This window comes from Bombyx mori, chromosome 1 (assembly GCF_030269925.1).
Source record: "Bombyx mori chromosome 1, ASM3026992v2".
In the NCBI taxonomy this organism is placed as follows: Eukaryota; Metazoa; Arthropoda; class Insecta; order Lepidoptera; family Bombycidae; genus Bombyx; species Bombyx mori.
Window position 1 is genome coordinate 11,003,673 of NC_085107.1, and position 27,204 is coordinate 11,030,876.

The window sequence follows — 27,204 nt, forward strand, 5'->3', positions numbered from 1 at the left end:
AACATTGTTACGTTAGTTCTGTTGAGATGTCGAAAAAATATCCATAATTAATCTCTAATATATGAAATTAACATTCGAGAAATAAATATATTTAAAATGTCGTATAAATTACACATATCTACTTCGTTCCTCGCAACTTCAGTATTTGCGGCATAGATAGAAATATAATAAAACCTGTTCAAATACTGTTAATTTTACATTAAGGCAAATTTGCTTAATTTCTAGTACAAAGAGTTAGCTAACCTGGATTGACGACAAATCATTTGAGAGAAAAAATATTTTAAACACGAACTATTGTATCTGTAATTTTTTCTTTAATAACACTGCATATTCGGTATGTGTGTTCAACGAGCATAGCATGACTATGAATGTATTTAACGAAATGAAAATTTTCGTTCTTGTGCTTTAGGCTAGTACGCTTGGCTCTATGATAAGTTTTTAGTAACAACAATAAGTATTTTTGTAAAATATAAAAATATATTTTTTATTATCGATAACATTAAATACAAGCAATCACTAAAACGATAACAGTTCGTGAAGTATATTTGTTACTGGGTCCGTACAACGGCGCCCCGCGCCCATGCCTTTTTCACAGCGCTCGCCCGGGGCCCGCGGAGGGCGGTCGCCCGACACCGCCTACTTCGTCGGGTACAGGCGTCGCCCGCCTCGTGTACTGCTGTACCTTAAATTACAGATAGTCCAAATAGAAATATTGCTTCGACAGAATGTACACTGTGGTGAACCAACACGTTCACTACAACACTATGAGAAGCAATATCTTTCGTGCTTAAAGACAAACTGCGAAAACCTACCTCTGAATGAACCAAAGACAAGAAGACCCAAAAAACTAAATTCATGGTCAAGTGCCCATAAAAACATTAATCAACCAGCATAGTAATGCGATGTGTGTACAACTGTCCGAGAACAAACTGAATTTAAAATAGCGTCGCATATTATGCGATGCGTGCGGCGACAGCGAGACCACTAAAGTAAACGGCTCACTCGACTCTCGACGATGCTGTGCACTAAGCGGTCGTACATTGGTACGTCATCGAATGAATCATTGAAACAGTCACTCAACGAACCGACATACCAGTGTCATGCTGTTGTATTATTATTTTATATATTTCATACATACAACACTGACACTTTACAACTGTAATTAGGTATTAGTACAATTGCCTATGAAGCTAGACCGAAGCAGACAGTGTTTTCACAACTTAGGTACGTTACGTAAATTATTTTAGAACACACATAGATATTTACGCAGTTAGAATGGGTGCATATTGTCATCCATGTAAGTTTTTTCATCTCTCTCTGACAGGATAAAATGATTATCATTCAATGATAGAATAGGAAAGACAATTTTTCAATTTCAGCAGTTTTGGACAGACAATATGCTAAGATATTATTGTAGGCGAAGAAGTATAACTTAAAGGCTTCGTCAAACAGAACGCGTAATTAGCGCGCGTCAGAGCGCTACGCTATGACGCCGAGATGTTTTTTTTTTTCCTACCTAAGCTGCTTGCTGCTGCTAATAGCCTTAGGGGCTATTTCAGCGTAACCGTGGCTAGTAGGTGAACTCACGGGGCTCAAACCTGATGACGTTGCTAACACGAACCCAAGCAAGAGCCGTGCTTCGCAGAATCTACCACCGGATCGGAAACGCGACCCACTGAGAAGATCCGGCGAGAAACAGTGGGCTGTGTCTGAGAGTTAAAGCCGAGATGTGATGTACTACTGTGGTAACATGCCGTCACACAGAGCGCCAGCGCTATAAGCGCTATAGCGCTGGCGCTCTGTTTGACGGTATGTTACCATAGTAGTACAACACATCTCGGCCTCATAGCGCGGCGTTAGTTTAGCGCTCTGACGCGCGCTAAGTACGCGTTCTGTTTGACAAAGGCTTAAGATAACCACCTAAAATGCTGAAATAGCGAAGTAATCAACAGATCTAACATTCACCCCGCCCATCCATGACAAGAAAATCTGTATACAACCCTAGTTAACTATGAACCCAAAAAGTAACCAGGTTCCACCACTAAGGCTGATTAATACAAATGCTCTAACTAATATCAGTAGTAATTAGTAGTAGGTACATTGATATTACAGAGTAATAAAAATTGACTAAAAGTAAGAGACAAGGGGAACCAAGGGTGAGAGTTGGGTTCTTAATCTTATTTTTTTATAAATTTAAATTTCATTTGTATTTGTTATGACCCGTGCGAATAGATAGGTACCACTATTCTACCTACATATTTCTTACTCGAAGCAGTTCTGAAGTGTGCAACAGCCGTTATATGTTGAATTTTAATAAGATTTCGACCTCCTGTTTCGATACACCACATTCCTCTTTTTTACATAAGTTTACGTCTCGGCAGCTTAATGTAAAAAAGGAATGTTTCCGGATAAAGGATACTTGAGAAGTAGGATATACTGGACTAGACCTCGCCTGATCATCAGTCTGGGTCCACAGGTAGGTAGGTTGGTAAGTAGGCGCGTCGCGATCGACCTATATTTGCGGAGAGCGATCCTTGCAAGCGGACAAGAAGATTAAGGAGAAAAGGTGCAGGAGAGGAACATATTATACTATTAGAGACGGGAAACGTCGCTTGCCATGATATATCAAATAGCCATTTCTTCTTAATCTATTCATGTTAACAAAAGACAACATTATAAAAGAAAGTAAATAGGTAATTTTTATGTGATTTAACCTAAAAATAAAAAAGATATAGACTAATGACAAATATGACAGTAATTTTTCTTAAGATTCATTTTACACCCTCACCACCGAAGCACCGAAAATGAGGAGGTAAACAGTGGAGTTAGTAGAAGTAGTGGATGAAGGAGATGCAGCAAGTTGACGCGACAATGAAACTCGGTCCGCTCGTTTTTTATTTCGGCAAGTCAAGTAAGTAGTCCCCCGCTTCTCCCACGTCCGTACCTGCCTGTCAAGCCGGGTCTTTATCGTACAATTTTTTCAGGGTCTTTATCGTACAATTTTTAGTGTTGTGACTCTTCCGTAGTCTAAAGTGGATTTAGAAGCAAACATTTCTGGAGAAAAGTTAATTTTGTCCTTTGTGTCGAGGACCAGTCAGTCTATTATTGCCCAATATATTTTCAGATACTCAAAACTTACTCTCGATAGCTCAGCAAGCAAGTAAATGGAAAGAAGTCGACTATTAGGACCTTTAACAAGTAGACATGCCAGGTACTAAACCAAAGGCTGAAAAGTCTTAATGTAAGAGCCACATACTAGTAAAGGGAATGATTTTAGCGTTAATAAAAGACTCCTACTACATTTTCGTCATTAAAAAACAAAGAACAAACTGTTCTTAAGTCATATGATTGTGTTTATTTAAAAAACTTTCTGAGGGCTGGCATTCGCGGCATATCGTTACAATATAATTATCATACCGAAATTATGAAAGATCGCATATAAAACATGCCTTTTCTGTAAAATATATTTAGTAATTCATTCATATCCAGTTTTAGGGTGTTTTTAATCCTTTTTATTGCAAACTCGTTAGTCACGTACCCTTGCCTTTGACTAGGGGAGCCAACGTTATAATTCAAAAGAGCTACCGTATGATAACAGAACTGTCTAACGGTGTTCTAACGCTGGAGGCAGATGTGCTCCCGCCGGACCGAGCGGAGAAACAACCCCTCGTGTCCAAAATACACATTACCTTTTTTCCCAACATTCTTATTGTGTCGATTCGACAGCTGCCTTTGCTTGGGGTTTTGCTCGAGCTCAAACGTACGGATCTCCTAACCTAAATAATGTATTACAGATTGTACTGTGTATTAATGCAGTTCGATTTGAAAAAAAATTAAAATTATTTTCAGATATTACGATACGATAGATAGAAACATAGTCAAGGCGCCTATGTTGTGAAATATCTCGGTAATTGAACTGAAATAAAAGTCTAAATTTGTGCTAATGTTAAATTATTAAAATAAACGATAAATACAAATATATAATATTTCTGTTGTTGTTTAATTTTCATGTCTACCCACCATAGTTTATTCAATTTGAACAACAAAATACTTTATGCAAAAATGACATTGCTTGTACCTACTTTCCCAGTCGTATTTTTATAATCTTACACGAGTCTCGCACCCCAATATTTGCAATGTAACTAATCATGCGTCAGGGTTAACATCTTTAAAGCAACTTTCGGTTCTTCCTGTTTTATGCAAAGCGCAGTCGTTAAGGTCGGGTGCGTAGTAAGCCTGACCAGGTATGACCGTTGACGGTATAAGGTCAAGAATACTGTCCCTTTCTCAAACGATGAAAGTTTTGTACGACGACGTTACCGACCTGTTCTCGATTCAAACGCCAAGCGATGATTCAAACACATTTTATTGTTATGTTAATACAACATTCAACGATGATTGGATAATTTTTGAAAGACGAGAATTTCAAAGGTTAGATTTAAATTTTCAAGGTTAAATTCAATCACTCAGACGACGCTTACCAAAAAATATAAAACTATTTACGAGAGATCCTTCGAAGCCATCGATTTCAATTCTTGAAGCAGATTGTTCTTTGATTTATAAAATTAACTACCAAGACATCGATTTATTAATCGCTAAGGTGACGGCGATGGATGTTTTGTTTCTAACCAGCTACTACTGTACCTCTACTATGTACTACAAAACCAAGGGATTACAGTTTTATTTATCGACAAGGTGTTTAATTGAGATATTTTTCCGAGTGCGGGCTACTTAATAAATATTGGTCGAATGATGTACCAAATAACTTCTAACAATCTAAATCCTAAATAAAACTTGAATTTTAAACAGAGGTCGAAATGTTTTGGACCACTGCATTCTTTTGAAGATTAAATTAGCACTCTAGAATTTAACTTGTTTCATCTAAATAAACATTACCGGGACGCGCAAAAAATACACTATACGTAATAAATTAGATGTTTCTTCCTTAATCTGAAAGTTGAGAATCTCCTCGCAACAATGATAGCTCCGTCCCGTCTCAAGAAAGCGGAGCCCAGACAGGAAAATGAGCCGGAATGGAATTTGTAAACCAATTTAAGACTTTTGAGCAAATTTAAAACGATCTTCGTCTTTATATACAGTAGCTAGGCCGTAGTTTCGAAAACTTATTAGATTTATTTTAAGCTTAATTAGACATCATCAGACAATTTTAAGCTTAATTAATATAAATACTTTCGAGTTTTTTTTTTATTTTACATGGCATTCAAGAAACACATAATCCATTTAACGATTATTAGTTGAAAATGTGAGAAAAACCTCCAAACCTGTTTTTATTTTTAGGTATCTACCTAAGATAGGGTTGTCGATCTCACACCGATTACCTCCTCAATTCACTTAATGTCACAACGTTTACGTTACACCAAATAAGGTTTCTTTTTCTACTTCGCTATGTGTAACTAACAATAACACAATAGGCATACCCAGATCACAAATTTATATTCAACACAGGACATTTGACATCGACTGGAAATCGAAGGCAGCTTCGAAGCACAGTATCAGGGTAGTCAGGACCATTAGCCACTAGACCCAATATGCGAACAACAAGAAGGAAACCGACGTACCTGACATTGCTTAGGGAGGTAGAAGTATCAATTACGGCCTCTCTGTCTTTGTCCATACCGAAACATATGTTTCGCGGCAATAGGGAGAATGGTATGAACATGATATTTATTAAGCGAGAATAATTTCAGAAATTGGCACGCAATGAAAGTTGCCTATTCTACTTAAATAGCTTCTGTATTGTTTTTTAGGCTAACGGTCCTGACAACCTTACAGCAGGGTTGATCAAAATATGGGCTATTAAAATTGTGTCCCTTAAAAAAATTGTTTCAAGAAGTTCAGTTTCCAGTAAATAAATGTCTAATAATGTCTATAAATGTTCGCATTTTTTTTTAATCTTGATTATTATATGCCCACCAGTTCATGTCACTTTTTTTTTAAACATCTCTAGTCTGTACATCCTTGCCTTATAAGATAATTTTCATAATAAGGACTTCAAAACTCAAGCTTTTCGGTTAACGTACTCAAACGGTCCAATTGACCTCTAGAATAATGAATTTTGGCAAGAGGCGAAATCTTATAGTTTATATGATAAAACGTTGACAATAGCCCACGAGTTTCTCGCCGGATCTTCTCAGTGGGTCGCGTTTCCGATCCGGTGGCAGATTCTGTGAAGCACTGCTCTTGCTAGGGTCAGTGTTAACAACTCTCCGGTTGAGCCCCGTGAGCTCACCTACAAACGTTAGGGTGAAGCTGAAATAGCCCCCGCAAGGCTATCAGCATAGGTAGGAAAAAAAAAAGTTGACAATAGTTACTCGTACACATTTTTAGCAGTAACGAGACATTTTTAAATTTACAAACTTAAGTTGACATATAAAAGCATCGAGAGTTATGTAGAAAATGTAAGGGATTTGTTTTAATTCGACCGCAAAATGAACTTTGTTTTCTAACACATAAAGTGTTCATCGCATCGCTTAGGATCGCAGTAGTTATAATGCTTAAATTAATGCAAAAAAATATTTCATAAAATAAAGAAATCTCGGGATTTTAAACAATAATTTTAGTATTGTTACAGTCAAATCGTGTAATTATACTTGATTTCTGTTTTGTGTCGTACGTATATGTTTGTGCGACACAAGCACAATATCGTAAGAACATTAGATGCTCGCCTCGGGAGCACTCAATTTGCGAGTTTTAATCGCACTTCTTCTATTTTTAATTTATGCTCATTCTTCAGTGTAATTGAAATCAGAAATATTTCGATGGGGACACACAACTGTGAACCTTATTAAACAATAATCATTCTATGCACTCAGACTTGGGTGTTGGTTAAATTATGTGTCTATCTAATGAGATCCAAAACGGAATTCTGATTTTAAACATATAAATCTGTTGTGAAATAAATTTTACAGAATTAAAAAACATTTCTTGTTAACATTGGATTCGACTAACTTTTGCTAAGTTTATTTGTTTTGCGTTACAAAGTTGAATAAAAAATCAATTGACTTTCTAAAAATCGAGAAAGAAAATGAAAAAATAATAAAAAAGACCGCTCTCCTTTGCGACAACTGGACCAGTTTATTATTTTACAAAGAAACAAACAAACGAAATCAACGGAGCTACTTCTCGACGAATTGACCGATATGCAAATACAGGTAACGTTAGCTTAGTATGTACTTACGTAGCCGAGTAAAGCGGCGGGCGATTGGATGTAAATTTAAGTTCGATGATCTCGTGTAGCCAGTCGATGATTTTCATGCTCTAGGATTACAGCAACCCCTGCTAATCTTAGCTACGGGCCAATGGCAGATCGGCCACACCCCTCGCCCCAACTACGTTGCACATGCACCCACCCTTACCAGCCGCGCCTTCCTAGTAAAAATATCCTAGTAAATCCGGTTCACTGATAATGGGAATTTGGCACTAATTATAAAAAAAAACTTAAGAAAACGGTCTCTGTGACATTAATTAAAAAAAACTTACATCATGGAAAAACTTGATGAAATTCCTTGTGAATCTTTTTTTTATTCCTATTTTATTCCAATTAACATCACCCTAGTCCGTCACCAATTCCACAAACCGAAAAAATAAATGGTTTAAGGTTTGCAACAGTGCGATATTTGAAAACTATTAATTGAGCCATGTCTGGTTTGTTTTATTACGGATAACATAATATGCGAATGCAGAAAACTATCAATATTAAAACAAAATAAATGTTCATCAAAGACATTTTCTATATTACTTTTACCATGCGGTTTGTTTAGCATTTGGATATGAAATTCCTGTTTAAACTGTTCTTTTCATAGCACCGTACACGTTTAGGGTCTATGACCTCGTATTTGTACGGAACCTCTTAGAAAGGTCAAACATATCAATCAAGTACTGTTTAATGGACTGAGGAGACGAAGAACACATTTTGAGTTGAGGTAGGCATTGGCTTCTATTCCGATCGGTTCAACAGATTTCACTGTTCCCGTATTGTTCGCATAAACAGAGTCCCAAAACTCAATTTATCATTTAAAAAAAATTGCTACCTGCCTACCTTTGTGAATATAAATATAAAAACGACACTTTTTTCGTTTGCAATAGTCGTTTGCTGAAGAAGAATTATTTACATTCCACGGTTTTTAAACAAGTAAATTTCACGTGAGTTTTGAAAATTTGGTACTTTTAAATGTATTTCCAATATGTATTTCGTGATTCTTTGTCTATGACGGTTACTGGTAAATATTACCATACTCGACGAGTCAATGAACGCGCAGAGGAAATGGCTGTCTGGACCGGCATGTTTAAATTAATCTGAGAATCGGTGAAGACTTGCGAGTACATTGCAAACGTTGCTGCGGAAGCTACTACTTTATGCAGTTACACGTATCGACGCTTTCATAATACATATAATAAACACACTAATCAACACGTAACCTATCTACACGGTCAAAAGAGTTACCTTACGCGGCCACGATTTAATTTTCAATCATCAGATTTAAGTAATCCATCAAGTAAACATGTAATTATAAATTGGCCGAAAAGATCGCATGTGAAATAATTGATTGAAATTCCTATTTATTTTCGTTGGATTTTACACTACGAGCACCTGATAAATAATAGAGCTCCACGTCATTTATATCTATAAATATGCCTCCTCCTTTGAAATCTCCTTTGCCTAAAAGGTTTAGTTCGAGATCTTTTACGAGTAATATTATTGAACCAGAATCATTTCCTTTAATCTGTTTTGTTTTCAAGCAGGTAGAAACAAACACAATTTCGCGGTTAAATCCGAAATTAATGCTTACTTCATTTAATATTGAAATTAGTAATGTCTAATAAGGTCAAATAAGCACCAACAGGTGCTACTTTGCAATTTGTATTTCCAACTTAGCTTTCTTCTATTAGATAACTAATAGTACTATAGATAATGAAGTGAAGCCATTAATGTACTGCTAATAATTACAAAGTTCAAAATCACTGATCGCGATAATCTATATATTAATAATACATGAAGGAAAAACTTCGTATCCCTTTTTACGAAAATTGCGCGGACGGAGGAGTATGAAATTTCCCACACTTATAGAGAATATAGAGAGGGAGTGCAGAATGTTAATATTTTTTTAAATTATGCCTAAAAATACATTAAATCAATAAAAAAAACCATTACACATACTACCATGTATTTGACGCACTCACGCATGCATACTATTTATTTATTGTCAAACTTTTGTTCTTGACATTGTCAAATTGAGAAAAGATTAAATATTGTTTGTCTATATTAATATATTTCTATAGTGTAGTCTTGGCGAAATTTGTGATTATAGAAGTATAATAGTCTTTGAAAATAGAATCATAATAGTGTACAAACTTTTAATTTCAATTAATTATAGTCGAATTTCAACTACCGGGCGACCACTAGTTATTATTAATGCAACACAGCAAACAAGCAGACGATGTCATACGAGATGTAAACGACCGCACACGAACAAGTTGTGGCTACAGCACCGATAACCGCTTTGTGTTACCTACCTCTATACCTGTTCGAAACAACAAAATATTAAAACACTTTAGAAACCAAACTTGTTACCGGACTATGTTACGAAAACCACAGACTTATCCGAAACTACCCTATTCTAATGACCATAAGAAAAAAATAATAATTTTACTCCATCAAAAAGTACTTTTAATGTTGATTCATTAACAACGATAATTTCTATTGGGTTCATCATCCAAAGTACGCATGTTTTAAGAACGGGTAATGAAGAATCTGGTTCAAAAGAACTCTATACCTGTTCGAAACAACAAAATATTAAATCAAATCAAATCAAATCAAATCAAAAAAATTTTATTCAACATAAATGAAAGTACATACTTGTTGAACGTCAAAAGAACTACCGCCAATTCACAAGAACTAGCCTCCGTCCTGAGAAGAATTGGCAAGAAACTCAGCGGGCGTGTCTTTTTTTTTTACATATAAAATTATTATTTATTTATTTTTTAATATTTTTTTTTTTTAAATATGAATTTTTTACACTGAGTATTATAACGTAACAATTACTACAATATTGAAATGCCTGGAGCGAGCAACTCATTCCCACTTTGTGCAATCTTCTAGACAATCATTGACTTTATAGTAAGCTTTATTGCACATATGTTCTTTAATAGTTTTCTTAAACCTATGTATATGTAGGTTCTGAACATCATGTGGGATTTTGTTGTACAGGCGCACAGACAAACACCCGAATGAATTTCGTATCTTATGTAACCTACTCATCGGCACAACAAGCTTGTGTTTGTTCCTAGTATTTCTATTATGTATGTCCGACTGTTTAGGAAACTCCTCAATATGTTTACGAACATACATCAAATTTTCAAAAATGTACTGGGATGGCATAGTGAGAACTTTAATTTCTTTAAATTTCTCCCTCAGGGATTCCCTTGAGTGCATGTTATAAATAGCACGTATAGCTCTTTTCTGCAGAATAAATATCATTTCTACATCGGCCGCATTGCCCCATAGCAAAATGTAATAAAACACTTTAGCAACCAAACTTGTTACCGGACTATGTTACCAAAAACCACAGACTTATCCATTTCCGAAACTACCCTAATGACACTCTAATGACACTCAAAAAAAAGAAAACAATCAATTTTACTCCATCAAAAACGACTTTTAATGTTCACTCATTAACAACGATAATTTCTATTGGGCTCATCATCCAAAGTACGCATAGTATTGTTTTAAGAACTGGTAATGAAGAATCTGGTTCTAAGAACTCTATACCTGTTCGAAACAACAAAATATTAAAACACTTTAGAAACCAAACTTGTTACCGGACTATGTTACGAAAACCACAGACTTATCCGAAACTACCCTATTTTAATGACAATAAAAAAAAAATGAATTTTACTCCATCAAAAACTACTTTTAATGTTCACTCATTACAAACGATAATTTCTATTGGGTTCATCATCCAAAGTACGCATAATATTGTTTTAAGAACGGGTAATGAAGAATCTGGTTCAAAAGAATTTCATAACACCTTTTCCAGTTCTATTATACGCAACTTGCCAAGGTAGCCGAACCCTAGTATACTACTACACTTACGCTGAATTTTTTTTTTTGTTTTTTGTTGAGCACGTTTCGAGTCGGTTCACGCATGCTGGAAGATACCTCCTTTGTCTAGTTAGAAAAACGAATCAGTTGTGTACTGTAATCATAAATATCATAGATATTATATAAAAAAAAACGATTACCATGTAATTAAATGAGAATGTCATCAATGTATGTAGTACTCGTAGTATGCATTATTAATGATAGCTTGACAATAATTAAATGCGGTTAGGTTATGTGAAATGGGAACTTGATGAAAAGGGGGATAAAAATCTCAAAAAATTCTGATGTAACTATGAAAATACGTTTATTTTTTGAAATTATTTAAAAATTATTGATTGATTGATACACATGAACACTTGACTATTGATATATACGGATATACTGTGTAATTTTTTTAAACAACAATTACCATCTCAAAGAAATTACATTTTTTTATCATGGAAGCTGTGAAAAATACGCAGGTTAATTATTTAGTGTCACAAACACGCGTCCGGCACGCGTCACAATAGCGCCCTTTACACACACCCCTACAGTTTATGAAATGCATAACTTTCTCTCTGGTGCATCTTCCAAACAGCTAGCTACCCCACTTAATTTCGCAGTGAATTATGTACGTACAAAGAGTTCTTTTGAGTCGTTGCAACACACGCGGGTACAACACGCCGCAATAACTTTACACATGCATCGATATAATACTTCGTAATCTTCTCGTCATTCAACCAACAACCCCACTACAATCTGTCACGACTAACTTACATATTAATGCTTTCGTATTACTTTCACTCTACTACATACACAATTAACGTGCGCGACATTTCAAAATATATGGTAAGTTGAAATTTATTTTACTGCGAAACTGTATTGTACGATTTTCGATAAGGTACATAATTATTATCTTAGGTTTGTTTACACCCATCGCCAATAAACATTTATGTAATATCATTAAGCCTAAACGCGAATTATAAATGAAATGCCATCGAATAAATAACCTACTGTTTCTTTACTTTTCTCTCCTGCATGTCGTCTGGTTTATCGCGTAAAATACGATAGATATCACAAGTTGACCTCAATAACGCCTACTCACTCATTCAACATTGGTTTATTAAGTTTTTATCAACATTTACTTTACGATGTTATTTCATTTTCCTAATAACGTGTGAAAATACGCTTGCGCAAACATTCACCGAAATTAATATTTTACAAGTGCAACCGTATCTACGAAATTCATAGTTATGTACTCAGTTTCGTCATAAATAAATAAATAAATACGTTTTTCTTTAGGATTTTAATTAGGTAGAACATTTTTCATGTACACTTATCGTTACATTTATTAGCACTGTTGTCATTAAATATTTATTTATTTAACTACATATTTGTGACGAGAAAAAAATATTTAATCTTCTCTTTTTCAAGATTTTTCAAAGCAAAGTTAAGAATTCAATAAACCATTTTAGTGTGTAAGAAAACAGAGGAAACTTATAGGATTACAAGAGCTTAAGGCGTTCGACGTCTAACGAAATCAAATTACCCTTGCTTTAAAGCGACGCGAGGTGTTACCGCGGGTGGCTTTAGCAATTACTTTTAGAGCCTTTTCTCTGTCACCTACTCGTATATTATGTCATTTAGAAGATAATATAATGTCATTTAAAATATAATAGAATTTGGTGTCATTTAGAATATAATAGGATATAATGCCATTCAGAATAGGAAATGCCTTTTGGAAAAAAATTTAATTACGAATTTTATTACTTCTTAAAAAAAATCTTTCATATTTCTCTCTTTTTTCTCATCCCTACTCATATGTAACACGTATTAAAAATGTAAATATTAATGTTTTTACTTCATAGTCTATTAATAAAAATGGTGTTAGTAGTTCCCCGTGTTACGTGCCTGACAAAGCAAAATACAAAATTTTGCACTGTCAGTTTTCAACTCGGTCTAAAAAGCATGCATACAACTTCTCAATAAAATACCTAGAAATAGTGTTCAATTTTTTGTTCTTCGCAGTTTTTTTTTCTTCTTTTCAATTATGCTGATGACAATTTTATTGGTTTAAATTTCCAAAACCAGATATTTATATTGGCTTCTTAGTTTTATTCATGTGCTTATATATTTAAAACAGGATTATCGATGATATCACAACGCGTATATATGTCACGTATTCCGGAGAACGCTTCAAGTTAAAAAAATCTAGCATTTATTAGCTATGGAGTATAGATTTTTATTACTTTGTAATACTGAGCGGTTACTAATATGTACTAATAATACTAACTCACTACGGCCCACCAGACGACACCTTGTGATACGGGGTTAACATTTTTAGTGTGCTATAATGGCTAATGCCGAGACCACGTTCATGCGGGAAAAAAACCTGTGCTATATTTCCAATATATTAAAATCTTCATAAAGGACGGTTAGATTCCACAGAAGATACGAGACTATTTTACCAAATCTTGTAACATTTATATGTACTTTTAACATTTTTTCTTTATTTCGAAATTGTGATATATTTTTCGTTATTGCGGCTCAATGAATTAACAGAATTGTTTGTATAGAATTTTATCTATTTTGTAATTCTATATAGAACAAATAGGTCGCGACCAGAGTTTCACACTGATTACAGATTTTCCTCGTATTTGAGAGCGAGCCGTGTATGAGCTTATTCTAGGTCTCAAATAATGTACGTTGTATCTGCATGCTTTTGAAGAAATTACTTTGGAGTCTTAAACTACTAATAATTAAGCGAGGTTCTCCTCCGCCAGTTCTCATGAAAATGTAAAACATGTAAAACTGGGAGCTAATATTGGATACGTCATGCCATTAGTGTCAGCGGAAGTCACTGGAGAGTGGTATTAGCTCTTTGAATATTAATGTAATGTAATAACATCCTATTTAAAATCTTCCGGTAATGAGCCATGAGAGTAAGGGATCTGTTAAGCAATCCCGTAGTCAGAAAAAAAACCGATTTAGGTACATATCAATAGGAAATAAATTGATAAAAAAATTATCAATCGTATCTAAAAACGTCCACGTTCTCAAGTAATAGTATAAATATAAATAAAAATGGTAAATACATATATAAAAAAATACTTATAATTTTTCGTATTTAATTTATAGTATTTATATTACTATTTATTAGTTACTATTTTTAATGTAGTCGGGTACTTTGTTTAACTAAATTACTAAAGTTATTTGCGTTCAAATTTGGATGTAGTCGATGTCCTTCTGCAGTTTGGGATCTGGGGATCTGGGTTTGGTTACTATTTCATCGCATAAATACTGTTGAGTTCCAAGCGAGTTGTACCTTTGCATGTCCATGTTTTAATTCATTAGTTTTTTAATTCTAAATTTAATAGTCTATCGGAACCATCAAGTTTTAGGGCATTAAAAATTTCCCCATTTAATCCGGTCAGGGTACTGTAATTTTGTGCATCAGCCAACGTTCCGAGGCAGTAAAACTTTTATTACAGATTTTTTTGTGTATTAGTGTTAAGTTATTAGTGACATTTAGCACTAAGAATGGAACTCGATATTGTATACTTATCTTTACAATATAATATATCTTTGTGGACAGTTGTTTTTGTTTTTGTTTGTTTGAATTTTTAGTCACAACTGAAACAAAACTTTTTGGACAAACTTTGACTTTCGTTAACTTTTGTATACGTACACGTATTATAGGTTCAGGAACGGGGATCAATCATCCAGAAAATAATGTTATATTTTTTATATCTAAAACTAATTAATACATTTTGTTAATGTTAATAGAGTTTGAAAATTTCACACAATATTTAAAAGGCTGTTTTATAGTTTGCTTTGCGCGCCTATTTTAATATAATCAATTCAAAACGACTCAAAGTTTTCGTCGGTAGGTAAAGTTTTAATTCGTGTCTACAGCTCGTGGAACCCAAATATTTTCACGCAAAATAAAATTATCAATTTAAAAGCTACGCGATTTTTTTGTTTCGTTACTGCTTGGCATAATAAGCTTCGACTTCTCAACGTAAAGTTGAAGTATTGATTGCAATTGACAACGGACGTTTAGCGGTAGGGGGATGGCGGCACAGATCTTTGTTGGCTTATAGCGTACAGCCCTGTTAGATTTTTAAGCAAATAGAAAAGGATTTAGGTTTCATTTCATTACACGATGTTGTCCTATCAAAATGAAATTCGTTTTGAATGGTTAGTTCAAACTGATTACATAACACTTAGTAAGTATACATACCTACTTAGTGTTTCTTTTTTTATAATAATCTATTAAGTAAATTAATAAATACAACAAAAGCATTTTATTTATTTACGCGAATGTTTTTAATTGTTCGTAGAAGGTTTTCTTAGGATAGAATATTTAACAATTTTCTCGATAAATAAGTAAATTTACAATATGGTCAAAAGTTTTGGAAAGGATAGTATGGCTTTTGGTAGGTCAGGAACAATTTTTTTATACACTTTTTTTTTCGTATTATATATTGATAAACTATATAGAATGTAATCGATTTAATTACGAGATTAGATTTAGAAACAATCAGGTCTTTAAAAAAAACTTCATGTTTATAATGCAATATGTAGATGCAATAAATAAATAAATGTTTGATCAATTTAGAGTACCTAATCTTTCAGAATGTTTTCAAAGCAACCATACTTATCGTAAATCCTGAGATAAAAGGGGACAATCATAATATTATACTATTTTTTCCCTCACTACCAGCTTATATTATTCCATCAGAATCAGACAAACAAAACAAAATCAGAAAGTGAAGCAATCAGATCTTTAAAAATATATATTCGAAAACGTAAATTTCATTCATTCGTGTGTATACATTACAGGTCGGGTGCAGACTGAGCTGAAAATTGCTTATCCGGCGTTTTGACTGTTTACGTGAACAGGTTCTTAAGTTGCGTTTAACTACCTACTTTCGTCCCAGGACATGAACACGGTAGATAGATATTAGAAAACTAATGGCAAAGTTTAAAAGTTTCACACCAATCAGTAGTTTTATAGGACCTACGAATCTGTTCATTACGCGACGATTAATTTTGTACAGCAAGATCAATGCTTCGAGTTTTGTAATCGTAAATAATTCTATAAATTAAGACAACTATAATATGTAAATACACCTATCAATGATTTGTTTACAAAACACGACAGTTAAATGCATACTTCATTACATTTTTATATCTCATCTGCTTTAATGTGGCCAGTTAAGTGTGCATTGAATGCAACATAGTCGCATATTATTATGTTGGTCAACGAAAACCCACACAAATTATGACATAGGTACTTACAAGATGAAACATTGTGCCGGTTCATGTTAACGGTCCACGTGTAAAGTTAGCAAATGCCATAGAAATAACCTAAGTCTACTGACAAATGATAACATAAGTTTTTGAGCCATAACAAGTAATTTTCCATAATTGGCTGAAATAAACTAATACTGACGCACCTACTTCACATTGGTATAATATGAAATTGTTAAGGTTGTCATAGGATATAATAATAATTAATTCTATACTATTGCCGTGGATTCTTACCTATCGTCATAGATTGGGGAAACGTCGCCTGATGCACCTTGAGACATGTCACCGTCCATTTTGGACCGGATACTGGAAAGTTAAACGCGAGGCTGCCAGTAAACGAGGACGAGAATTCGGCCAAGCGGCGTTACCGGTACGGAAAAGTGAACACACGGAAAAGACCGGTGCGCGCGTATAGCGAGTACTGAACGGAATGCGCGCCAAGAGCTAGCTAACTCGCGTCGTCGCCTGTCGGCCAGTTGCACGCGTGCGGGACGAAGAGACGGGCGGGGTGCGGGTGGCGGAATGCTTTCGGTGCGGGGCTCTCAATGCTCCACACCCGCCCGCGCATCTTCAAGGCAACGCCAGGGCAAGGGAGTCAGCGTCCGATCACCAATGCCGAGCACAATGCACACAAGGACCGGGGTGCACGTGCTATCCTATAGTTTTCGATTCGTCTTAACATACATGTTATTGTATATACCTACCAATTGTATACACCCGTATTTTGTTTGTTTCTGTACCTAGTTTTATAGTTTTTAAGTTCCTATTATGCCGATAAATTAAGGCATTCCCAAAATAGTACACTGATGTGGCTGTGCCCCTGGCATTGCTGAAGTCCGCGAAGTTTACCAAGGCAAAAAAGTCTAACAGGAGTCCTTTCCAACTCAGCGGCTCCTTTGCACACTGTGACATTGAACCTCCCCTTCGTGCTGATAGCTGAACATTGAATACTTAGGGCGCGGTCTAGTCGCGAATTAGAATAAGTTGTGATTCCAATCATCGCCCTTTTGTGAATTAAATAATTTAATGGTATTCATTTATAAAGGTTGTATTTGGCGCGAAGGTGCGCTGGCATCATTTGGATGCAATCATGCATCTTTTTCGACATAACATATAGGTATACGTCAGTCATCCTAGATTTAGTTGACATCCCCTACGACTACACATAGTGGAATAATATTAGCTGTTTATTTCCACTATGTTACTCATGTGGTACTTAACTAGAATCTGCGATTACATACTCCTACAAAAATAAATAAATTGAGCAAAAAACATCTTTCCGTGATTCAATTCACATTACAATTTTTCATGTTACACGTGAAACACGAATTATGTCGAATCGATTTTAGACATCGTTTTTGTTTAAAATATTTTAATTGATCTTCTTATAATTAAATGCTTAAAAATTCATATTTTTTTAAAAAAAATTATAAATTTATAATTTTATTTTTATAAAAATTAAATAAGTGACACATATGTACTACATAATATAATAAATAATAGCACATAGAAATATATTTGTAAAACGTTTATATTCTCAAGATAATTTTGAGTCAGCACGAACGACGAAACTCGTGACTTATTATAGTTATTTACACTGAAATTTCACTAAATTCGCTTTGAACTTTCTTGGTTTCTTGAATCTTTGTCGGTTCTGCTTTGTTAGAAACTACTAAGTTCATTCGCAATAACTAAGTAAAATTACCTGAGGCTGTCAACAAAGTTCAGAGCTTTGCTTTTGATCATCGCTTACCAACTGGTATGTAATGAAAATAAACTCTAGATACATTATAAATTCACTACCACCGGATCGGAAACGCGACCCACTGAGAAGATCCGGTGAGAAACTCAGTGGGCTGTCTATGGGTTAATTTACTCGTCGAGCTCTTCGTCGCAAGTGACGGGTTCGGCGAGGACGGTGACCGGTGTTTGAGGTACCTAATACCACCGTTAATGGATCGGGATGATCCGTAATGACGTGCTTAGGGCGATGTCGGCTCATAGCCCAGCTGGTGCTGGCTGGCGACTGTCGGTCCGGTGGTGGGGCGGTGCAAGGTGGCTCCTGTGCGCCGCCCACGGTGTGTCTCCCGAGAGGACGTCCGGACGGATATTCCCGGAGATGAAATCCCGTCTTATCATCAGGACGGGTAGCGGCGAAGGCGGACTTTCGGCGCGCACTGCGGTACCGTAGGTCTGGTGTAGCCGGTGTGGTGGAGCTCGATGGGGTTTAGTCGGTAGTTGGTTTTGCAGGGCGAGCGCCTCGCGTGCCTTTTTCAAGGCGTAGTCTCATGCGAGGAATTCGGGGAGGTGGAGGACCTTAGCCCTCCTTGTCCCCCTCTTCCTCTCAGGAGGCGCCGGAGTCCAACATAACCCGGTTCGTTACCCCCCGGACCGGGTATTCGTAAATGGATTCCCCAACGTTAAAAAAAAAAGGGTCGTGGTACGTGTGCGAGCTCACAAGACGTCCTAACAATAAAAAATACATAATTACGAAATTTTGTGGGTATAATTTTTATTACATAACGTTATACATCGTCGTGAAATTGTTTTGATTATGACGTATTTCATTAGAAAATTGGTACATTTGTACTTGCACGATTCAAAACTGGCATATTGGCATATTTGCATAGCTCGATAAGAGTACAGCGTGTGTCTTATCCTGTAGGGCACAAATATCTCATTTCACATTGTAAGCAAGCTAAGCTTTCGCACTTAACTCTTTTTGCTCCGAACGGAAATCACGCTATGAAAAACTTCCTCGAGTGACATTTTAAAGTCTTTACAAAACAGAGTAGGTATTTGTTTATTTTATTAATTTTGTCATTTCGATAAGGCAAATCATTCGCTGAGTACTCGTTGTTTGATTATAAATCATTTTCATGTGATCAATAGATCCTCAAATATTGCAGGACTCTGGCCGGTGAAAGAACTGTTTTCCGCTCCTGTTAGTGGACATTAACTACATCCCCTGGTCACCGTCGAGCCCCATTTAGCCAACCATACGGGCTGTTCATTACTACAATAGAAACAAATCCTTCAACTTCGTCGGTTTTTATTATTTCGGACGTTTCAACGATTAAGTACTACGAGTTTTCGTCATCATAGACGAAAAGGTCCCTCTTCGTCATTTTAATATATATGTAAATATTGTGTAAGTTTAAAATATTTATTAAATTATTTTAAATGTTTTAAAATATTTAATTCGAAATATTTAATAGAATGGTTACAGTATTACTTTATATAAAATTACATCGTTAGCAAAATATTACCAAATAAAAAATAATGCAATACGATAACGCTCTTATCATACCCGCCGCTGACTTAACCCTGAACCGGCTCACGTAGCAGCCAAACATCGTCACACACATCCTGGTGCATATGCCTGATCCACTTTGTCATGTTGCACCCAACCAGTTCCAATGCTGGCAGTTACTAGCTAAGATCTTTCAGCCAACAGTAATACCCAACTATTCAAGTCAACAGACAACTGAAGGTCAAAATGAAGCGGGATTTTAGGAAAAGAGTATGTTATAAAAAAACAAAGTAGTGTTTCTAATAATTTAAACTAAATAAAACTATTTTTTGACAAAATTTTATCTTATTATGCTACTAGCCGTACTCGCCCGCTTCGCTGCGCATTTAAAATGAACATTATTATTTATTGTCATTATTATTAGAGAGCCCAACACTCATATAAATATTAGCCTATCCATTAAGTACATGTATTTTCTACATGGATACGAAGTTTCAAGTCAATCGCATGCATGGTTCAGTAGTTATAACGGAATATCCGTAAAAACCACTGTAGATTTATTTATACTTAATCTGGCCATAAATAGTTACAAAGGAAAACAAAAAAAATTCTATGGCAAATAACATTTATTCCTTTTACAGTGTGTTAGCTTAATACATAAATATAAAACAATTTAAAGTATAAAAAGCTTATTCGAAATGGTCTCCATCGGCTGCAATACAGTCCTTTAAACGTTGAGGCCAGTTATCAATAGAAGCACGCACTCTTTCCATGGGAAAAAATTTCAGTCAATCGTACGGATTGTTTTAGGGACTCCAAATTATCATGGCGTTTAGAACAAGCCTCTCTCTAAAACTGACCATAAATCATAATTTAGCGTTTTAAGATCGGGACTAGTCTTCAGCTCTGATGAAGCCCGAAACGTTCGTTTCCAACCAAGATTGCGTAGACCGAGCTTTATGACCTGGCGCCGAGTCTTGCTGGAAGGACCATTCTTGATTAATGAACATGGTGTTGTTAAGGGGCTTCGCTGCCTTCTCAAGAATGGTATCTTGATACACTTGTGCCGATGTTTTGATACCTTTTTCACAAAAGTATGGCTCAGTCACTCCTTCATAGCTAATACCCCACCAAACCATCACTGAAGTCGGATAGTGCCCACGTTGCACTCTGTCGACTAATTGGGAAGCTTCCTTAGAGCTTTGAGCATAAATACGGTCATTTTGTTTGTTAAAATGTTGCTCAATTGTAAAAAAATTCTCATCCGTAAACAAAATTTTTCTATGACCTCCCTTTGCGTACCGCTTCAGTAGTTGTTTCGATTTTACCACCCTATTCTCTTTTAAATTATCAGTTAAGAAATGACCAGTACGTCTCTTATAGGCCGCAAGTCCTAAGCCATCTTTTAAAATACGCGATCTGGTTCTAGGTGCTATCTTCATCTCCCGAGATAAAATCTTTTGCTTTCGGACAGGATTTCTTCGAATTTTTTCCCTTACTGCTTTGACCACCTTTTTCGTACGAACACTACGTGGACGGCCAGATCTTTTTCTGTCACAAACAAAGGAGGTCTCATTGCACCTATTAATAGCCCAGTACACAAACATTTTATTAATACCAAGCGTATGCAGAGTTTTAAAAACTGCATTTGGCTCCATACCTACTTTGTGTAATGCAATCACAGCGATTCGGTTCTCTTTATTACCCCACTCCATTTTAATATCGCAAAATATTGTACAGTATTTATGGCCAGACTAAGTATATTAGTATAGATATATAAGTAGATTACTTCAATAACTACTTTCACACTTACAGAAAAAAACTACTATCATTTCTGTGCTTCAATATTTCTGTCGATACTGTAATGATCTTAGTCATTCGTCGTGTTTGCGCGTTCGTAGTTTTGTTTCATAAAATATTTAGCTTTTCTTTGCATATAGCCCTACCTCGGAAGAGTGAATTCCATGGACTCTTATGGAACAGTTCGGATACTAGTATAACTATACGGAGTAGTTCCGATTAAAGCTTCTTTACCGTAGTCGACAATAGCGACTTCAGTTTGTGTCAAGAAGCGAACAGAGCGCAATGTACTCAAATGTCGTTTCAACGCTAATGGAAAATGTTTTAAAGTCGTTGCGCGAACGTGCTTCGTTCTGAATACACATTGTATCATGCAAGAGACGGGTAATAAACAGTAGTGAATCTAGAATTGTGAATTTTTCTAGAATCTAGAAGCTAGGATCGAAGTCATTAATATTGTATTATTTTCTCTTGATGAAAGACACCTTTCGTCTATGCTAGATTCTTGCAGAAACGAGATATTTATTGTCTGTCATTTCGACTATATTCCTCTATCGACATACATTTTCTTAACAGGTTGAGTTTTTTAGTAATATTTACCCGAAATGTAAACAATCGAGTCTTTGAACTTCGATTTCATTGCGGGCATTGGAATTTAATTCACGTTGGTGTTGCATCTTGAGAGGTCTTGGGTACAGTTAACTGCTATAACGTTAAACTAAGGGTATCTCTGAGTCTCTTCCACCTCGTGAATCAATGTGCCCGCGGGCTTAGTAGGACCGGTGTGATGGACCTCCAATGCCCAAATAGAACAAGCGTAAATTAACATAATAATATACACAAATTCACTAAACCAAACATTTATCTCCACCTTATCCCACAAACTATTCTCTTCTATCCGCGGTCATCTCAACACTCACTCCTCTCTCTCATATCGTAACTCCCACACATTCCATGTCTTCTTCGGTTGCCCTCTTCCCCCTCTACCTTGCACTACCATTTCCATACACCTAGTCATATGCGTGTCCTCTCTACGCTTCCTAAACTATTAACATTAACGAAACTACACATAAATGAAGGAAAAAAAAAAAAATTTTTTTTTTTTTTTAAATTAAAATATTTATGATGGCTTCCATTGATACCTCAACATTAGGTTGATTTAAATTTTATTACATTTACTATTATATAATAAGTAATCTTTGGGAAAAAGGCTGGCAACTTCGTTTATTTCAAAATAATAATAAAACAGTAAGAAACTAAAATGAGGCTGCGAATTAGTTTAAAGTCCCGTTCGCGGTATATTTCTTTTTTCCTTGCCGAAGTCGTCGCTTGCAACGAAGGACTCGACGAGTAAATTAACCCGTAGACACAGCCCACCGAGTTTCTCGCCGGATCTTCTCGGTGGGTCGCGTTTCCGATACGGCGGTAAATTCTGCGAAGCACTGCCCTTGCTAGGGCCAGTGTTAGCAACACTTCCGGTTTGAGCCCCTACACGTTAAGGTGAAGCTGAAATAACCTCTCAAGGCTATCAGCATCGGTATAAAAAAAGTATTTCTTTCTCTCTCTCAGACAAATTCAATGCACTAGCATTTTTTTCACAAATACCATGAATGCATTCCATCCAGATAATCGAATGGCTTGGACTATAGTGGTGTCGGCAAAAAAGCCTGTGCCACTTACTCGTATAAAAATTCTTTTCACATTCATGCTATCTTATGACCATGGAATGGCGTGCGCGTAACTCTTAGACAGAAATTGAGTGAGCTTCCTTTAACAAGAGGGTCGAAACCATGAATTTACGTAACTGGAGGTTAGCGAGCGAAAACGTCGGCCGTGATATTATGTTTTACATCTAAACATCGACAATAACACAGTTAAACACCTATGTTCCGACACGTTCTAAAGTGTATTATTTAATAGGTACTCTAAACTAGGTTAAACTCTAAATACTTACGAGTACCTACATTACACTTTACTTGAAAATTGAAGTTACCGTTACACTGTTGATACGGAGTAAATTATTATTGGCTAGCAAAACTAGAAGAGCACAGAACTCAAACTATGTACTTATTTGTCTATGTGGATTAATTTATCCCAAACAGACTTACGGCAGAATCGAACTCCGACGCTGTGGTATATGCTATACATAACTCTTAATAGTAATCATTCAAAGTCCCTAACTATAATACTGCACTAGCAGAGCGAAACGTGAGAGTCAATTGTCACAACAATTCTTCGAAGACGCAGATTATCGTGAAGTCATAATAATATACTGTTACAGATCACTGGAATGTGCTAGACTGTACAAATCTAGAGATTAATGTATTTTATTTTAGACAAGGATTATAAATTGTCATAAATTTTCTGGTAATTTTTAAGTCACAGTTTACATCAGATTGTGAATTTGACTGAGGTAGAATGAGTTTATAGCCTCTCATCCAAAGTTATAGACGGAGTTATTAGCGGCAATTGAAAAGGTTCTAAAGCCGTGTGTTGATTGATGTGTTTGTGTTTTGTCATGAAACTGCTCAGAAGTTAATTTTAAGAATATATAACTTTTTTATTTTTATTTTTTATTGCTTAGTTGGGTGGACGAGCTCACAGCCCACCTGGTGTTACTGGAGCCCATAGACATCTACGACGCAAATGCGCCACCCACCTAGAGATATAAGTTCTAAGGTCTCAGTATAGTTACGACGGCTACTCCACCCTTCAAACCGAAGCGCTTTACTGCTTCACGGCAGAAATAGGTAGGGTGGTGGTACCTATCCGTGCGGACTCACAAGAGGTCCTACCACCAGTAATAAATTCATAAACATACCAACGTTAATGTTTAAATGGGCTTTCAATCAAAAGACCCATTTAACTCTAAAAATTTAACTCTTGGTGATCTCGTCGTTTATCTCTCATATAACATCAAGCAAACTTATTGACGGTAAATAATTACGAAATTTAAACCCACTCACACTGCTCCCATCGAGTCAAAACATCGATACTTAGATACCGTATATAATTAGAATATTACTGCTTCGTTTCTGTATAAAATGTCAAAATTTTATGATACATTTTGGAAACGAAGCTGTATCTCAACAAAGCTTATATCTAACGAGCGCGAATGAAATGAATATTTAAAAAAAGTATATTTTTGTATTTCATCTTTGAACTGAACGGGTTGCATAGTAGTTAGTGCTCCTGACTGGTAGGCTGAAGGGTCGTGGGTTCCCATTAGGGAATTTCCCACTTAAGGTAAATATTCATGTGACTCGATTTTTAATATTCACATAAGGTGCATTAATTCCAACGTATATTTAACGTTGGCTTGCCTGGTAGCCTTCTTTAGTTTTAGATTATTCGTATATCGTCTACAATATGTATCCGGAAAAAACGCAACTAAAACTTTAGCGATAACTTTGTATGCAAAACACTGAAGCATAAGGATAAAAGCAATTTCTTAAAAACAACAAAACCATACATACGGTCGCGTTGATATTTGATCCGTTTGATAGCCTATTATTTGAACTTTAGAATTTATACATTATAATAACATTGATTGCAATATTTCTCGGGGCTGTTTAGTACTCGCTAGTTAGAGCTAATCCACCCAGTGATTGTGTAATTTGCAAGGGTGTGAAACGTCATATTATTAAGTCATATCATAAAGTACTATTGACGGAATAATGAAAAAGTACCGACATATCTAGATAAGATCAGTTAAAAGTCGTGTACAGTTTAATGAATCACAAAATTGACCACTTTAGTTTGAAACTGGTTCTAATGTATTTCAGATATCTATAGAACCATTTTTACGATAAGATTTGTCTAAATATTTATCTGATAATTAGTGTTCTTGAGACAACAAAAACAATAATCAAACTACCCAAATTACGGAGCTGTAGAAATAAAATCATATAAAATAGTTTTTTGCAAAAAGTAGCTATCACGCCTCACATTTTGGTGAAAATATTTCATTGTAGATAAACAAGGAAAATAGGAGTCTACAAGCTTACAAGCAGCAGTTGTCCGGAGTATGTTTCCAATTCAACATGCAACATAAATTTAGCCAAAACGCTTTAAAACAGGCTGGAAGGAAAAATCTATCAGCTGTGGCTTGCTAATATTTTAATAAAAATAATTAATTAAAAATATTTTATGATTTCTGTTGATAATCGCGATTTTGATGATTACCGTCGGGTGCCTACGTTTTACCATGGAGACCAAAATAAGTTTTTCGGTCAGTTTTAAAAGACGAACCTTTGAACGAAGAAAAACCTGCGGCTGGAAAATTACATGCCAAAAAATTAAAACTTGTAAGGTAAAATTTAACAGTGTTTTTGTCATTTCTGAAATTGGTGCCGTTTTATAATTATAGTATTCACTTGTGCCTCTTTTAACAAAACCATATACTCATACTATGTTGTTTTTGGTTTGAGCCATCAGTGTTTTCCATCTTCAATAATATAAAAAAAAACATATCGAGCGATCTATTGAATTCGGGAATCAGGGACACTAAAGATTCACAATATTCTTTTTCAAGCAAACGAGATGTCTTATGCTGATATTGATTTTAATGAGCATTCCGTCTCGCTCTCTTCAACACAACACAAAACTGAAGCGAACGAGATGGATGGTAAAGTAAATTCAAAGGTGGCGTTTGTATATATTAACCCCAAACTCTTCAAGCTAAAATAATCCTGACGTTGTTCACAATTTCCTACAAAAGGCGAAATCGATTCTTTTGAAACTATTAATACCATCACGTGGCACGAGATTGGCAATTTACAAGAGTACGACATACGATCATAGAGAGTAAGATGAAACCAATATTGAAGCTTGGAAATATTGTATTACTTGAACAACAAAGGCTACAAAACTATATCATCTTCGACGACATACAAAGCCGAAGGAAAGTGATGAAAAATAAAATCCCGCGAAGCAGTAATGCGTTCCGCTTTGAAACGAGGGACAACAGCCGTTGTACTATACAATTGAGGTTCAGATCTCATGTCTCAAGGGAGCTGGTTGCACGTACATTGATTGTGATGTCTATGGGTTCCGGTAACCATATTGCATCAAGCGGCCCTTGAGCTCGTTCATCCGTCTATGCAATAAGAAAGGAAAATTATTATTTGACTAAGGATAATTTGTTTGAGTCACAATCAAATTTCGAGACCCCATTGTCATGGCGCCGCAACTCCAAAGGGTATCCCTGAAATCTTCCAAGAGTATTGAGATTCCTGAGGTCAATATTTCGAGCGGTGTCCAACGTCGTTGTCGAAAATCTTTCTTTTCATAGCCAAGTAAAATATTGGGAGTCCTGGAAGATCAAAGTGGTACAAGCACAAGTACATTGCACAAAAATTTGTCTGGGGCGTGCACAAGTGCTCTATTTTTTTTATTGCATAGATGCGTGGACGAGCTAGTGTTAAGTGGTCATGCCCGTAGACATCTATAACGTAAATGCCGCCACCCACCTTGAGATATAAGTTCTAAGGTCTCAGTATAGTTACAACGGCTGCCCCACCCTTCAAACCGAAACGCATTACTGCTTCACGGCTAGGCGGGGTGGTGGTACCTACCCGTGCGGACTCACAAGAAGGTCTTACCACCAGTAATTACGCAAATTATAATTTTGCGGGTTTGATTTTTAATACACGATGTTATTCCTTCACCGTGGAAGTCAATCGTGAACATTTGTCAAGTACGTATTTCATTAGAAAAATTGGTACCCGCCTGC

General features: G+C 35.7%; 1 protein-coding gene and 2 long non-coding RNA genes across 8 annotated transcripts in view; 1 reads left to right on the plus strand and 2 right to left on the minus strand.

The window, feature by feature from the left end:
* Nucleotides 1-27,204, minus strand: part of LOC101745047 (insulin-like growth factor 2 mRNA-binding protein 1) — an 82,811-nt gene that overhangs the window by 31,694 nt on the left and 23,913 nt on the right. The window contains exon 1 of one of the 6 annotated variants that reach the window (XM_004929850.5): nt 16,652-16,910. The exons of the other annotated variants lie outside the window; for them this stretch is intronic. Coding sequence (XP_004929907.1) covers nt 16,652-16,710 — 59 coding nt within the window. The 5' untranslated portion in view covers nt 16,711-16,910. Of the gene's footprint in view, nt 1-16,651; nt 16,911-27,204 lie in introns of those variants that run through there. 6 annotated transcript variants of the gene reach the window in all.
* Nucleotides 470-3,990, plus strand: LOC134199117 (uncharacterized). The gene is made up of 3 exons (XR_009973471.1): nt 470-1,224; nt 2,756-3,211; nt 3,850-3,990. It is a non-coding gene; the product is annotated as an uncharacterized LOC134199117 (long non-coding RNA).
* On the minus strand, nt 9,835-12,399 carry LOC134199119 (uncharacterized). Its single transcript, XR_009973473.1, has 2 exons — nt 11,114-12,399; nt 9,835-10,789 (listed from the first exon to the last, which is right to left on the minus strand). It is a non-coding gene; the product is annotated as an uncharacterized LOC134199119 (long non-coding RNA).